Source organism: Carettochelys insculpta, chromosome 7, assembly GCF_033958435.1.
Source record: "Carettochelys insculpta isolate YL-2023 chromosome 7, ASM3395843v1, whole genome shotgun sequence".
Taxonomy (NCBI): Eukaryota; Metazoa; Chordata; order Testudines; family Carettochelyidae; genus Carettochelys; species Carettochelys insculpta.
Genome location: NC_134143.1, coordinates 51,472,310 through 51,489,387, shown reverse-complemented (window position 1 = coordinate 51,489,387; position 17,078 = coordinate 51,472,310). Strand labels below are relative to the sequence as shown.

General features: G+C 43.0%; 1 protein-coding gene across 4 annotated transcripts in view; it reads left to right on the top strand.

Moving 5' to 3' along the window:
• Positions 1 to 17,078, top strand: part of DOCK1 (dedicator of cytokinesis 1) — a 620,618-nt gene that overhangs the window by 506,534 nt on the left and 97,006 nt on the right. For all 4 annotated transcript variants that reach the window (XM_075000462.1, XM_075000464.1, XM_075000465.1 and 1 more), the window contains one exon: positions 4,749 to 4,838. In XM_075000462.1, the coding sequence (XP_074856563.1) occupies positions 4,749 to 4,838 (90 nt within the window). The remainder of the gene's footprint in view (positions 1 to 4,748; positions 4,839 to 17,078) is intronic.

The window sequence follows — 17,078 nt, the reverse complement described above, 5'->3', positions numbered from 1 at the left end:
TTATTGCATGAAGATACATTTGCGTATTTCATTATATGACATTTTTAATTTTTAATATAAAATATGCAGGATTATGGCAAAATAACTAATTTTAATACCCTTGGGTTTAGTTTTTCTGTTTTAATTTAACTGTGTATCTCTTGATGTGTGTTTGAAAACATTTATTTTATGCACTTTTATTTATTTTATATAAGTTGCCTATTATAGCTGCATCTGGGTTAATCAAATCCTTAAAATCAAGCTTTTATAGTGAAAAGTATTCTCTAACATCAAATATACTGCTACTGTCTGGTCTTAATAGGGACATCCATCTGTCAGTGATCACTTCATAATTGCTAAGTAATTATTTTTCCAAAAGCCTGGTTAATTAACTATGCCTTTCTCTTCGCCCGAAAGGCCACCAAGACTCTAGATCTGGTGAGCTGCCAGACAAAGAGCAAATTCTCCAGGCAGTGATCCTCTGCTGAGAATGACTCATTTCCAGTCCTAGAGAGTTTTATCTCAGCAATTGAATGTAGTAGCACCACATTCAAAGGAGCTGTACCATTGTACACCAGCTGAGGGTCTCTCCCAAAGAGTTCATATGAAATGATACCCTACTTTTATACTAAAGCAACATTTTAAATTACTGAATATGGACTGGAAATACACTGTTAAAAATTGTACTGGTGGAGAATACATAAAAGAAATGAATGTGGCTGTTTACAGTATTGATGTGATTTCAAAATTATTTAGAATTAAATTTATTTTAAAGTTATTTTAAAGTTTTTTGAAAACCATTTGATACAGACCATCTGTTACTTTAGACCTGTCATTAAAATATTTTCACAAAGGAGGCTTCTGTTACTTCACTTTAGAGACTGACTAATAAAGATTAAAGCAGTTCTCCCCCCGTCTTCCCCCTCCCCCACAAAAAAAAAAAAAAAGAACCTGATGTGAATTAAAGTATGGATACTTTCTTTGGAAAACAATTGTGTAAAAATTCATGGGTAACTAAAGCTGTAAAGAAGCATTAAAAATTGAGAAAGGTTCAATGCTTTATAAAGAATTCTACACTTCCTAACTTAACAAATTGCAGCAAATATTAATTCTGATTTGCAGTACCTTTTTTGTGCCGATACTTGCTGGTACTACCGGCACCTTGGCAGCCCCAGTTGTGGGACAGGCGGGTGGGGTGGGGTGGGTGGAGTGGAGTGGGGAACCTGCTGAATACCAGTGCCTCTTTTTTCACAGAAAAGGCACTGCTGGTTTGTATAAATTTGTAGGATACTTCTGCTATGAGCCAGAAGAAATTTAGTCTAAAATATAGGCACATATTAGTTTTTTTCTAATTGTTCCTTATTATTGTAGCCATGTTACAGTTTATTTAAAATTAAGGCATTTTTCTTTCCCCAGTCTAGGTTAAAGCTTTTTTTTTCCTTTTTAAATATGTTGTTTATATTTGAAAGTAAACTTCTGCATTTCCAAACAATCAGTTTCTTACTGTAGCAATTACCATATAATTTTCATCAGGCCTTTATGCTTCATTTGAAAATAATAATTAATAATTCCATGGAACATTAAAGTTTCTAAACTGAGTCGGAGCATGGTTCATTTTGCCCAATATCCTCTCTCTAGCAGTGGCTCATATCAGGGCATTAGGGCTAGTGTATGGAACAGGTCACTGACAGAGTGATCTATCCCATCGTCCCCTCCTGGTTTCTGGTACTCAGAAGTTTAGAGTCAACCCAAGCATGGCAGGGTAGGGGACATCCTGGTCATTGATGGACTTCTTCCCCATGAACGTGCCCTGCTTTTTTTTTTAACCCAGTTATGCTTGTGGCCCTCACAGCATTCCATGGCAATGAGTTCCAGAGGTCAATTGTACATTGTTTGAAAAATACTTGCACTTCTTTGTTTTAAAACTGCTGCGTATTAATTTCATTGGGTGACCCTTCATTTTTGTATTGTGTGATGTATAAGTAATGTTTCTCTATTCACTTTTTCTGCACCATTTATGATTCTGCAGAGCTCTGTTATATCCCTCTTAGTCACCTCTTCTCTCAACAAACAGCCCTAATGTTTTAGTCTCTCCTCATACGGTTTCTGTTCCTTTGATCCCGCTTTTGGCCCTTGTCTGAACCTTTTTGAATTCCATGATATCCTCTTTGAAATAGAGCAACTGGAACTGGACACAGTATTCAAGGATTTTTACTGCACTGTCCATCTTCAAAGCACTTTAGAACATTAATTAGCTAATATTCATCCAATTCCTGTGTAATAAGTGAATATGTTGTGATCCTGTTTGCAATTTTTGAGAATTCAGAGTTACTTTTTCATCCATTCCACCCATCAAAAGATGGCAGCTTTTCTCTGGGACTTCAGGTTCGCAGTATCCTTTGCCCCTGTAACTAGATCCCGGTCTTATTAGACCTGCAGTCAGCTGTGGCTACCCCTTCCTCCACAGTAGCACAACTTTTCTCTCCAGTCTCTGGCACACTCTCTTCCCTCCTTTCCCCCAGCTGCTAGAATGGCTCTTCTTCTGGGCTTTGGGATGTTGATTTCTGTCCTCCATTACAAGGTCCAGCAGCCATTAATAGAAGCCATTAAGCCCCAGGGTTCTGGAATATGGTTGAGTGCATGATAAAGAGGAGATTGAGAGGTATTTACTCCCAGGCTTTGCAAGGGGATGAGACCTACTAGGCTGGGGCATCCATTTGTCTTGTAGAGACCTGGCTCACCACCATACCAGGTTGGGTGCCATCTTGTTTATCATGGAGCCACCCTGCCTACTTTAAATTTCCAAGCCCCACATAAATAAAGGAGCATGGTGGAGAGAAACTGAATTTGGTTTTGTGGGGAAGGGTGAAGAGAACAAAGGAATTTTTTGTACCCGGGGAGACCAAGAGTGGAAGTTGGTAAGAGGGAAGGAGTCAGTCTCTTGATGTTTACAGGAGGTGAGAAGAAATAGATTTGATGTGTGGGAAGAGAAGGAATAGATTTGGATAGACACTTGCATGCAGAGAGTGTTTGTCAAATACTTTGGTAAACTTATATAGCCTGCTTCAGCCAACCAGCATGATGCTTGTACCTGTAGACCACAAATCTCTCATTATGACCTAAACAGCTTCTGAGATAATATGTAGAAAAACTCAGTTTTGCCAGCTCTCCTGATTTTATAATAAGTCCTGTAACATTTTGGTGCTGGTCTTAAAGTTGTAGTTCCCAGGATTCTGTCGTCACCTGAATTCCTCATCTTTTATCTGGAAAAGAAAAAAAATAAATTTTGAGTCCTTGTGGTTGGGGAGGAAAGCTTGAAAATATGACCTAACTGTACCCTGGCAAACCAGAAGGCAAACAAAATGTAGCTAACATTCATTTAAAAATGAAAAAACACATTAATTTTATGCCAGTCGGATTTTTTGTGGGTGGGTTGGCTCACTTTTGAATGTGTTTTGCCATTTTCACTTAGCTCTTCCCTTTGCCTTTGTTGCAGGAAATCAATGGGCCCCTGAAGTCTTCCCATTCCCCTCAGAACCACCGCTTTTCCACTAGATCAAGCTTGTTGGCTGAATACATTTCAACAGCTTTTCTCCTGTCGCTCAGCCCTTTCCATTGCTGCTCATTGTGGGTGGAGAGGGAGGAGGAAAGAGATACTTCTGTTCCTCAGAAATGTCCTGCAAGATGGGGGAATGGCTGGCAAAATGTAGTCAGCATTATTAGAGTTGAGAATCAAGGTAAAGAGGTGTCCCTACAGGAGACATCTGTGAATCAGTTTCACAGCATGCAGCTATCCCTGGAGTGCTCATTCTTCTTAGGCCTTCTCAGACGCCATCCTTAGGAAGCTTGTGTTGCTGCATCTCAAATTCATCCTCTGCTAGGCAGATGTCTTTGGAGAGTTACAGGGAAACAAGTGCTTGCCCATTCACTTTTCCCCCCTTTTTTAATGTTGCCGCTATTTGAAGCAGCAGCCATATGTCTGTTTTTCAGCATGACAAGGAGGGGAGTTGCACTGTTTTGACAAGGAAGTTATGTGGCTCAGGGAGGGATGGAACTATAATTTCAACTTTAAGATAAAGGGCTATATGGAACAAATTGGTATCCAACTCATTCTGGTGCTTGTATTTTATTAAGTGACATATCAGACAAGTGTCAGCCATAAAGGCAACTTATAAGGCTTGATCTTGAATTTGTTGGTATGGTAGTTTAAACATGACTTCACACATTTAAGAATACACATTTAAAAATATTCTTGCTATTCCCCTTCATGATTATCTGTATTTTGAATAGATGAACAATATTGCTAGTTTTTATTAAATTATTTTGTGTCAGTTCAGATGGATCTTGAATCTCATGCCTGAGGGAGACAAAAGTGAGCCAATTGACCTATAGTGATCGTTTTACTCAAATCAAAAGAAGTAACTCCCAAATGTAGCTTGTGTTTATCTACAATAGATTTGTAGATGATAAACAATAATAGAATCTATCAGAAGCCCTAAATTCTTTAGGATTTTCAAGTAGGCAATAAAAGTTGGACACCGGTTGGTTATGTGGCTGTCTGGTAGGAAGACAGTTTATTTTTATTAAATCTTTTCTAAATAAAAAGATAAGCAGATGAACAAAGCTGCCACAAATATTTGTTTTGTCACATTTTATGCACAGTGCTTTTCAGGCATAAAAATGTATTTTGCTATGTTTTCTTGCAATTTTATAATTTAATTTCATTGTTTGGCCAAGATATATAATTCGGTTGATTTTTTTTTAAACAGATGTGGGAAGAGGCAATTGCTTTGGGCAAGGAGCTGGCAGAGCAGTATGAAAATGAAATGTTTGATTATGAACAACTCAGTGAACTGCTGGTAGGTTTCTTTTCCATTCAGTTTAAATTAACGTAGACATCATGAACCAGTCTTTTCTTGAATTTCACTTCTTTAAGTTTTTAAAACATTGTTGAAAACCCCCTTTCCTTGGTTATTCTAGCCCAGTGGGAAGAACTGTGGGTGATTACATGACCTCTTGGGGGAGATGTTGACTGGCAGAGTAATTATATTACTATCTTTGGAAGTAACAGAGAGGAAGCCATGCTATACACTATCAAAACCAAAAGCAGTCAAGTAGCACTTTAAAGACTAGCAAAATAGTTTATTAGGTGAGCTTTCGTGGGACAGACCCACTTCTTCTGAAGAAGTGGATCTGTCCCACGAAAGCTCACCTAATAAACTATTTTGCTAGTCTTTAAAGTGCTACTTGACTGCTTTTTTTTTTAATCTTTGGAAGTGTTTTAGATGGAAAATATTTGGTTTTTATCTTGGAAGGAAGATAGTATGATTACAGTTTGCTTGTGGTTAAAAGGAAATGTGGGATTAAAAAATAAATGACAGTGCCTTGGTAAGATGTACATGAAAATTTCCAGTTGTTCCTGGTGCAATTAAACTTAATGTTAGAGAGAGCCCAGACTTTGGTAGAATTATTTTAAAAATAAACTATGTAAACACAGTAATTTCAAAAGGCATCTATATAATAACATTACCAACAACTGTGGAGCTTATAGCTCATTAATAATAATGAGGTATGCTGAACGGATTATAGGAACTAGAAACTAGGAATTTCAATTCTTTTAATATCTGGGTGCGTCTATGCTAGGAACTAACTTCAAACCAGCCAGCAGAGAGTCTACACACATTTTCTCTTACTTAGAAGTTAACTTTGAAGTAGGGAGCCCAACTTCAAAGTCCTTACTCCATTCCTGAGAATGCAGTAGTGCCCAAATTCAAAGTAGGGTGTGTGTAGATGCTCAACTTCGAAGTTGCTTACTTTGAAGTTATAATTCAAAGTAAGCAACTTCGAAGTTATTTTGTGAGGTAGGCACGCCCGTCACTGAACTACTATTTAGCCTTCAGAAAGTCACTCAAAGTATTGTTTTACTTTCAAGAGTGATTATGTAATGCCAGGCATTTTAATTATTGCTTGGCACACTAAAGCATATGTCAAAAAGATACTGGTGAAGAGAAGGCAAGCACTAATCCATCACGAAAAGCTGTGAATCACTGTTGTTCTAGAAGTGTATGATGATTTCTCCATCAGCATCAGCAGTACCTAAATTCTGCTTCAGGAAACCTTGATTGCAAATGTGCACTTTACAGTTCAGCTTCTCATCAATCCCTTTTTTTTTTTAATATATATATATATAAATATATATATTCTTTGTATTTAGAGAAGCAGAGGATCTCCATTCTAAAACTGACTAGTCTTCAGGACATACAACTAAAAAGTGTTCCAGACTGTAGCCATGCTCTGAATTCTTGATCTCATTATGAAACCCAACAAAAGTTTGGGGATTGCATCAGGGGCTCTGTTTATGTACAGATCCTAGAAATAGTTCATATACATGAAAAGACTGATCTGTGTGTAAAATCAGTTGTCTAGATGTTACATCCTCTGCGTGGAAAATGCATGTTCTTTGCCTGGTTGCTTGCCTTGAGAATATCCTCTTGGCCTGCTTCTGGGTTCAGATCCATTAGATGTTCCTTCTGTGTGTCATACCCAGCCAACAACAGAGAATGGTCCGAGTGATATATAGTGTCTTGCATAGCTTTTTGTAACCATTCCAGAGATGGTTTTCTCTCGTATGGTGATCCCATGGCTCAGCGTTGGTTAAGAGAACTTGTACACCTCATGTCCATTTAACTGTTCTAACTACCCTTGTGAATCTGTCTGGTTAAAAGATGCATGTGAAGTTGGTAAGATGGCTCCAGGAAAATAGTCATGTAGGGTGTGTCTACACTAGCCAGCTACTTCGCAGTAGCCGGCACAACATCGAAATAGCACGCACCCATCTGAAGATGGGAATAGCGCCCTACTTCGACATTCAGCGTCAAAGTAGGGCATGTGTAGATGATCCTCATCCCGCTACTTCGAAATAGGGGTCCTCCATGGTGGCCATCAGCTGAGGGGTTGAGAGACGCTCTGTCCAGCCCCTGCAGGGCTCTATGGTCACGACGTGCAGCAGCCCTTAGCCCAGGGCTTCTGGCTGCTGCTGCTGCAGCTGGGGGTCCATGATGCATGCACAGAGTCTGCAACCGGTTGTCGTCTCTGTGGATCTCATGCTGTGCAGGGCAAGTGTGTCTGGGAGGGGCCCTTTAAGGGAGCGGCTTGGGGCTTTGCTGGCCCCTTATTTCAACGGGAAGTGCTTGTGTGTGTGGACACTCCACATTTCCTTCCGAGGCAGCTTCTTTCGATGTTCTCCATCGCTACTTCAACGTGGAATGTTGACAGCACCAGCCCTGGAGGAAGTGGAGACGATACGCATCGAAGTAGCCAATTTCAATGTCCTTACTTCGAAATAGACTATTTCAGCGTAGTGTGCTGGTGTAGACATAGCCATAAAGTGATAAAGTTCTATTGAAATGTTCTAGACATGTTTTGGGAGTTTTTAAAAACAATTATTTTACTCAGTCTGGGTTCCCGAGGGAAGAAATGCATCTTTTTTGCCTTACTTCCATTTCCCTGATATTTTTATAATGAAACTTCCTTTCTGTAAACTATTGCCCACAATGCCATAAAATTAGATCAACAGTTTCTTTGGTTTAGCACATTACACAGATATCTTTATGGGTTTTTTTAAATAAGTTAAACTTATCATTTAGAATACAACAGTTACCCAAAGTAACATTCTAAAAAAGACTACTTCATTTTATCATAATTTTGGAGTGCAACATTATCATTGATTTGTCGACAGACATCATCAAACATTTGCCCTTTTTTTTTCCTTAGTTCATTGTTCTTGCGATTTCTTTGCAAGCTCCTTTGTGACAGCTCTTTTAAATTCTTGTCTACCACGGGTATCGTAATAGCCACCTTTTCACTTTTTAGAATTTGATTTGCTGTTTTGTCAGTAATATTGTTTCCAGCAGTGCCTTTCTTTTAAAAAGAAGTGACGGTACTCAGCCAGCTCCCCACTCCTCCTCCTGAAACCAAACCCATGGTTGGGACTGCCAAAGTGCCAGTACTCAGTACCAGCAAGTAATGGCACAAAAAAAACACTGGTTTTCAAGTATTCTGATATGTGTCAGATTCCATGCTATTGTTATGCAGATACCTGCTTGCATTATTTCTATAGGTAGAAATATTATTTCATTTATTATGTCATTTCTGCTTTCTAAAGTTCTTGTTTTAACTGTCATACTGTCTGACAAGGAATCAGATAAAATCAGTTGTAGCCAGTCACACGTCTTTTATGCAGGTTTATGCCACCTTATGTCCCCATTAGTTTAGCTATCAGAATGATCATATATTTCAATAACCTTTTCAATTTCTGGATTCCAGGACTGGGAACGCACAAGGCTGTTCACTCTCAACCTGTGCTGTCATCTTTTGATCTGTCTATTTAGACTTGGCAAACCTGAACCATCTTTTCATGCATAAATTCAGAAATGTTATTTGTCATCATGTAGGTTTTCCCTTAGATTTTTTCGTACAATTCCAGCTCCACCACTGAGGGAATAAGTGTCCAGCTGTAACTCAGTTTCCCACAATTAAAAATTTTAGCTCTCTCAGTTTTCTTTTTGGCATCTCTCCTTTACCCATTTTTTAAGCCCGATTGTAGGAGGAAATCAGTGGCAATCTATATAATTTTGTCTACTAAACTAGAAATCCTCATCGACCTTTAGCTGCTCTCAGTTCCTGGCCAAACACTCCTATCCCAGCTCCTCCAAGAGCTGCTGGGTGTCTGAACACCCTGTCAAAAAGGGACCCTGGCAGTTCTGATCAGCACCACTGGCCAGGCCATTAAAAATCCAGTTGGTGGCACAGACAGGCTCCCTGCCCAGCTTTTATAAGTGGTGACTTCCCTCAGGCTCCTAAGCACAGGGGCAGCCAGGAGGGCTCTTCATGATACTTCTGTCCCAAGCACAGCAACCCAGGAGTGGGAGCTGTGGGGGCAGCACCTTCAGCTTGAGGCAGTATGCAGAACCCTCTGACTCCTCCTCCTAGGAGCTGGAGGGACACGTTATCTGCTTTATCTAATATACTTTAGCAAAGCTTTTGATATGGTCTGCCACAGTATTCTTGGCAGCGAGTTAAAGAAGTATGGCTTGGATGAATTAACTATAAAGTGGAAAGAAAGTTGTTGAGATCACTGAACTCAACGGGTAGCAATCAACATCTCAATGTCTAGTTGGTAGCCAGTATCAAGTGGAATATCCCAGGGGCCAGTTTTGTTTAACATCTTCATTAATGATCTGGATGATGGGATGGATTACACTCTCAGAAAGTTCACAGATGACGCTAAAATGGGGAGAAAAGTAGATACATTGGAGGGTAGAAGTTGGGTCCAGAGTGACCTTGACAAATCAGAGGATTAGGCCAAAAAATGTCCTGCACTTAAGACAGTAGAATGCATTGCCAAAGGATGGGGACTGATTAGCTAAGCAAAAAGTTCTGCAGAAAAGAACATGGAGATTACAATGGACAAGAAGCTGGATATGAGTCAGCTGTCTGTCTGTGTTGCCAAGAAGGCTAATGGCATTTGGGCTGCATTAGTGGGAGCATTGCCAGACAACTGAGGGAAGTAATTATTCCCATCTCTTCAGCATTTGTGAGGCTGCATCTTGAGTATTTCATGCAGATCCGACATCTTCACTTACTGAAAGGATGTGGACAAATTGGAGAAAGTCCAGCGCAGGACAATAAAAATAAGTGAGGACCTGGAGTGCATGACTTCTGAGAAGGCTGAGGGAACTGGTCTTACTTAGTCTTCAAAGCACAAGAGTGAGAGGAGATTTCATAGCAGCATTCAAGTACCTGAAGTGGGGTTCCATAGAGGAAGCTGTGAGGCTGTTCTCAGTGGTGACAAATTACAGAACAACGAGCAATGGTCTGAATTTTCAGTGCGAGTGTGTGACAGCGTGATTGCCCTGCACTGGTAGAGAATTAATTAAAAACAGCCCTGAGAGAGGGCTGGCTGTCCTGGCACCCAATCAGGGGATGGATTGTGGCGGCCAATAAGAGCCCCAAGAGGGCTGTATAACAGATGGCTGGCCAGGGAGAGTACTCTCATGCTCCAGTCTGGAGGGAGAGGGACCTCGCTGCTTGTCAGAGTTGGCTACCACAGACAGAGCAGTGCTGAGGAAAGGCAAGGTGAGCCAAGGGAGCTTTGACCATGCAAGCAACAGACTGCAGGGCCTGGAACAAGGCCTAAGGGAAGTAGGGTGGCAGAGAGGCAGCCAGAGCAGCAGAAAGCAGCAGATCCAACCCCTTGCCAATGATGAGTGCCGTTTCAGACTGCAGTTTGCCCCTGAACTAGGGAGCTAGATGAAGACTGGGGCACTGAAACAAGGTGGGTCTAAGGGGTGTAGGGTTCACTGGGAGAGGAGGACCCCCGCGTGTGGGACAATAGCCTGAGGTAAGGGCTCCATGGTCAGGGAGGGACGTTGGTCCAGATATAAGGTGGAGAACTACAACTAATCAGGAAACTACAACTACAATTACAACTAATCAGGAAAGAGATCTTGGGGTTATCATGGATGGTTCTCTGAAAACATCCATGCAGTGTGCAGCAGCAGTCCAACAAGCAAATAGGATGTTAGGAACTGTTAAAAAAGGTATCGAAAATAAGACAAAGAATCTTACTGCCACTATATAAAACTATGGTAAGCCCTGAATAATGCATACAGATGTGGTCTCCTCACCTCAAAAAAGATATTTTGGCATTAGAAAATATTTAGAAAAAGGGCAACTAAAATGATTAGAGGTTTGGAATGGGTCCCATATGAGGCAAGGCTCAACAGACTGGGACTTTTCAGTTTAGAAAAGAGGAGACTGAGGGGGATATGAGAGATAAAATTTTATATTGTATATAAAATTATTAGCAGTGTGGAGGAGAGGGTGAATAAAGAAAAGTTATTTACTTGTTCCCAAAATATAAGAACTAGAGGACACCAAATGAAATTAATGGGTAGCAAAAGAAAATTCTTTTTCACACAGCACACAGTCAACCTGTGGAACTCCTTGCCAGAGGAGGCTGTGAAGGCTAGGGCTATAACAGAGTTCAAAGAGCTAGATAAATTCATGGACGTTAGGTCCATAAAAGACTATTAGCCTGGGGGAAGGAATGGTGTCCCTGGCTTCTGTTTATCAGAGGCTGGGGATGGATGGCAGGACACAAGTCACTTGATCATTGTCTTTGGTCCACCCCCCTCTGGGGTACCTGGCACCAGCCACTGTCAACAGATGAGATACTGAGCTAGATGGACCTTTGGTCTGACCCAGTAATGGCCATTCTTATATTCTTATGTGAACAACAGTAAGTGAGACAATGGCCAGAAGAGGGCATTCCAGAGCTTGGACAGGCTAATTTCCATGTGATCAGCAGGAGCTGCTGTGGTGGTGAATCACACCTGGTTACAGGAAGGTCTACTATGGATATGGAGAAAAACTATTTCACTTGGAGAGTGTTAAAGAGCTGGAGTGGGAGGTGGTGGAACCTCCAGCCTTAGGAATTTTTAAGGCCAGACTAGACAAAGCCCTTATTTGAATGCTGTAGTTGGGGTTTGGTCCTACTTTCAGCAGAAGACTGGCCCAGATGATCTCCTGAGATCTCTTTCAGCCCTACTCTGTTATGATTGTATGGTTCTGTTAATTACATCTTATGGATTGAAGACAAATACAAAGTATTGTGCTTACAAACGAAAAATAATCAAATGCACTGGGCAAGCAGTAGCACTGAAGAGAAGGATCTGCAGTCATAGTAGATCACAACTTGGATATGAAACAATAAGTTGATGCAGTTGTGAAAAAGGCTAATACTATGTGATGTATTGACAGGCGTCTCAGTCTAAAACATGAGAATAGTTGTTCTGGTTTACTCCACACTGCTGAGGCCCCAGTTCAGAAAACCAGGCATGGTTTTTCTTGAGAATGTGTGACAATGGGGAACATAACCGTTTTATAAAAAAGGATGGTAATAAATTTTTTCTCCACATCGACTAAAGGGAGGACAAGAAGTAATGGGTTTAATGTATAGGAAGGAAGATTCATGTTTAGATATTGGGAAAAACTGTTTAACTGTAAGTTAAAAACACCTGAATAGGCTTCCAAGGAGGTAATGAAATCTCCATCATTGAAGGTTTTTAAGAGTAGATTGTAAGGGATGATCTACGCATACTCAGTCCTACCTCAGCAAGGAGGATAGACTAGATGACCGCTAGAGGTCTGTCCCAGCCCTCCATTCCTGTGATTATATATAATCATGGATCATACAGCTAAAAGCAGGGGAAAAAATTAAATAATAATTCAATATTTATCAGTACGGATAGGTAACAATTTTTCATGAAGAAAAACATGCATGTAACTTTGTCAGGAAAGCTTGTCACATAAGATTTTCATCTCCAATTTAAATTTCAAATAGAAACTTTGCAGAAGTTACAAAATCATTTGGCTCCATAAATCAGCTGCAAGTTGTTTGCGGTATCTCTAGATTTCAAAGCGGAATTCAGACACATCTCTTCAGCAAGAGTCATGCTGTCTCTCATTCAGTACAAGAGTGCCCATAACACTGGCTGCATACTTCTGCTCTCTAATCCTTGTATTTTTGCCCTCTTCTTGGCAAGGCAGGTTCATATTCAGTTGGACTCTTGTTTATACCAATCCAATTTTACATCTCACAATGTCTACAATTGGTTTTAGTGGTAGCTGACCATCTGTGAAAACTCATGGGGCTAAATTCTCAGACCTGCTGCATTTTTTTCTGATATGCTTTGGTAGTACAAAACAGACTTAAAGAGTGAATGATCCAGTGGTTGGAATGCTACCCTAGGACTTGAGAGTTCTGGGTTCAAGCCCCTGGTTCTCCACTGACTGCCTCATAGAATCAAGGGTTGGGTGAGACTTCAGGAGGTCATCAAATCCAACCCCCCTCCCCAAAAAAGGACCAATCCCAACTAAATCATCCCAGTCAGGGCTTTGTCAAGGTGGGATTTAAAAACCTCAAGGGATGAAGACTCTACCACTTCTCTAGGTAACACATTGCAGTGCTTCACCACCCTTCTGATGAAATAGGTTTCTTTTCCTCATATCCAACCTACACCTTTCCAGCTGCAACTTGAGATGATTACTCCTCATTCTTTCATCTTTCACTACTGAAAATAGCCTCTCTCCATCCTTTTTGTAATCCCCCTTCAGGTAGTTGAAGGCTGCTATCAAATCCCCCACCCCACCTCATTCTTCTTTTCTGTAGACTAAATAAGATTAAATCCCTCAGTCTCTTCTCGTAAGTCATTGCTCCATCCCCCTCATAATTTTTGTTGCCCTCTACTGGGCTCTCTCCAATACATCCACATCCTGTTTTGCAATGTGTCGGGGGGGAGCGCAGAACTGGACATAATATTTCAGATGTGGCTTCACCAGTGTCCAATAGAGGGGAATAATCACTTGATGGCAATGCTCCTATTAATGGAGCCCAATATGCTGTTAGCCTTCTTGGCTGCAAGGGCACATTGTTTTCTTGTGTCCAGCTTCTCATCCACTGTAATGCCCAGGTCCTTTTCTTCAAAACTGCTGCTTAGCCAGTTGGTCCCCAACCTGTAGCAGTGTTTGGGATTCTCATGTCCTAAGTGCAGGTGTCTGCACTTCTCCTTGTTAAACCTCATCAGATTTCTCTTGGTCTGATCCTCCAATTTGTCTAGGTCACTCAGGACCCTATTCCTACCCTCTAGCATATCTACCTCTCCCCTAGCTTAGTGTCTTCTGCACACTTGCTGAGGATGTAATCCATCCCCTCACTGAGGCCATTAATGAAGGTAATGAACAAAATGACCCCAGGACTAATCCTTGGGGGACTCCGCTTGATACCTATCACCGACCAGACATTGAGGTTTGGTCATAACCTCTTTAGCCAGATCATCTAACCAGTTTTCTATTCTACTTACAGTCCATTTATTCAATTCATACTCCTTTAGCTTGCTGGCAAGAATACTGTGAGAGACTCTGTTCAAATCTTTGCTAAAGTCCAGGTATATCACATCCACTGCCTTCCCCATGTCCACAGAGCCAGTTACTTCATCTTAGAAAGCAATCAAGTTGGTCAGTCATGATTTATCTTTAGTGACTCCATGTTGACAATTCCTAATCATTTTCCTCTCTTTCAAGTGCTTCAAATTCAAATCTCCTCGCTTCTCACAGCAGTCTGTGACGGTGATAAGATACCAAAGTGTAAGTAATGGGGACCACATATGTGCCTTTGATAGAGATATTAGAAAGGCATAGGGTTGCTTCAGTTCCCACTGAGGTAGCATACCCAGGCCCTCAGAGAGGAGAGTGTGCCTACTGTGCTTCAGCTATCCCCAGTTCCACATGCTCATTTTCTGTAGGCAGCACTTACTTTTAAGCAAGTTTCACCTGGTAATGCATAGAGCCCTGCGCAGATACAAAATTTATGTACACATCCACATCTGTATCTGCAAAATTGACCCATGCATATCCATGTTGACATCTGTGGATATAAAGCAGATATCCACAAATTTGCAAGGTTCTAGGTAGAAAATTTGCATCCACATCCACAGGTGTGGATACCTGTGGATATAAAGCATATATCTTCGGATTTGCAGGACTCTAGTATGGTAAAATCTGGGGAATCTGGATAATTAGATATAGACGTTATTGGAGCTGGGGCCTGCAGCAACCTGCTGTGCCTGCCAGCTGGGCAGAAGGCAGCCAGGCCCATTCTTGCCCCTTCCCACCACAGAACAGCAGGCCTATGGCCCTTTTTTGCCCCTTTTCCCCCAAATGGGCAGCAGGCAGCCAGTTCTGTGGCAGCTGTGGCAGCCAGGTAAGGCCAGTCAGCTGACCCCGTGGCAGTCATAGCAGCCAGCCCCAGTCAGGCATGCCAGTTAACTGAATGTGCTCGTTGTCCAAGTGCCAGATAACCAGGCTTTTACTGTAATACAGGTAACATATAGCCACTTTTTCCTATCTCCACACAGAGCATAGTTTGGTTGTGCACAAAGCGTAACTCAGCAGTCCTGAGGTTTAGGCTCCTAGGCTGTGTCTACACAGGAAGCCTCTGTCAAGAGATGTCACTGTCGGCAGAGATTATCCAGTAAAACATCTCTCAACAGAATGTGGCTATATGGTAAATCCTATATGGTAAATCCATGCACGCAGGCCACTCTGTTGTCAGAACTGGCCCCATACTCCCAGAAGCGTGGAGTGCATGGAGGGCAAGCCCTTCCTGGACCGCTGGCCCCATGCACCCTTAAAGCCCCCCTTCCACCCGTGACCCATGGTCCCTGCCAATGCCAAGGTTTGCATACCTCCTGGAGGGACAGCAAAGCTAGTGCAGGGCTCCATAGCTGTTGAGTGGGAACTTGTTCTTCACAGACCGCTACCATACCAGAGCATCTCCTGGGCTTGCTCTGGACTGAGATCCAGCTGCTGCTGGCCCTGCTTCTCCTGCATTTGTGGGGGAGAACCCCAAGAGGCAGCCCACAGAGTGTGCCCACAGTGCCCCAGTGCCCTGCTCACCCTCACCCTCTTGGGTCTCAGGCTGCTCTGGCAGTACCCTACCAGCTCCGATTGATGGGACCAGCTGGTCATGGGGTAGCGGGGTGAACAGCAGTGGACACAGAACTTTCAGATTAGAAGGCCACCTTCCTTAAGCTGTGCATCTGGCTTGCCCCTGCTCTCCACAGGCAGGACACCAACATGGGTACGTTCTCACCCTTGAGAAGCAGGTCACTATTTTCTCTGTGGAAGCTGGCCACCCCTGACAGTTAACAGTCCATGGGCCACCAATTCAGTGTTGGGAAGTCAACTGTTGGGGCCGTACTTATGCAGGCGAGGCACCCTCAGGCTGCACACCCTGTATGGGGGTAATGAGAGTGGGAGCGGGGAGAGTGGGATGGGGGGGTCTGGGTGGAGAAGAAGTGAGAAGGGGTGGGGTTGAAGGGGGAGAGCAGAAGGGAGGGGGCTGTCGAGCTTGCCAGATTCCAGGGCTCCCATCGCCCCCCAGTCACTCACAGGCTTCTCCAGTCTCCTCGCTTCTTAGGTGATGCGCATCATCAATGCAGTTCTGCTCCAGAGGCTTCTCAGCATCTCTGATGTGGATGCCCTTGTAGCCAGTTTTGACCACCTTAGGTTCCCCAGTTGTTTTGTGGCACTGGATGGGACCCACATTCCCATCTGTGCCCTGGAACACAGCGTTGCACGCTTTGTAAACATAAAGGACTGCCACTCTGTCCATGGATGTGCAGGCCCTGGTGAAACACTGAGGGCAATTCCTCAACGTCTACATCGGGTCGTTGGGCTGCACACATGATGCCAAGATCTTCTGGAAATCCCACCTGTTCCAGAGGATGGATGTGGGAACCTGCATCCCTTACCTGGGAGCTCATCATGGGGGACGCGCAGATGCCTCTGTGCATTGTGGGGGATGCAGCCTACCCACTCCTCCCATGGCTGATGAAGCCCTGCACCAGGCACATGGACCCTACACAGGACCATTTCAATGTTCAACTCACCTGGGCACAGAATCCCGTGAAGCTCACGTTCAGGCGCTTGAAGGGGAGGTTCCACCGCCTCGTAATGCAGCTGGACATGGGGGCCACCTGTTGCACCTGCCACAACCTGCTGGAGCAGAAGGAGGAGGATTTCCTCCAGGGCTGGGCAGTGGAGGGCAGGGGCCCATATGAACAGCCCGGTGTAGCCTCCAACCAGCAAGCGAACATGGACAGGGTGTGCATCTAGGAGGCCCTGTGGGCGAGCTTCGTCCACAGCCCCAATGACCCTCCCCAGGGCTCCCTTGGGGCCCCCTGACCCTGCACCCCTACCTCCCCAACACTCCTCCCATTCACCACCCACCCCCAGGCCCCCACCCACCAGAAGGGACACATGAGTGGTGCATCAAAATCATCTTTTACTTAACAAAACAGAATTTCTGTAAAAATAAACCATGATCAGCCAACTATTTACAAATGCTAATTTGTCTGACTATGTACTGCATGGGGGCACCTGAACAGGGAGGGGGGCCTTAATTGGGGGTGGGGGTGAAACTGCATCAGCCACAGTATCCCTTCCTGCCCTGGGCGTGGACCTCAACTTGGGGC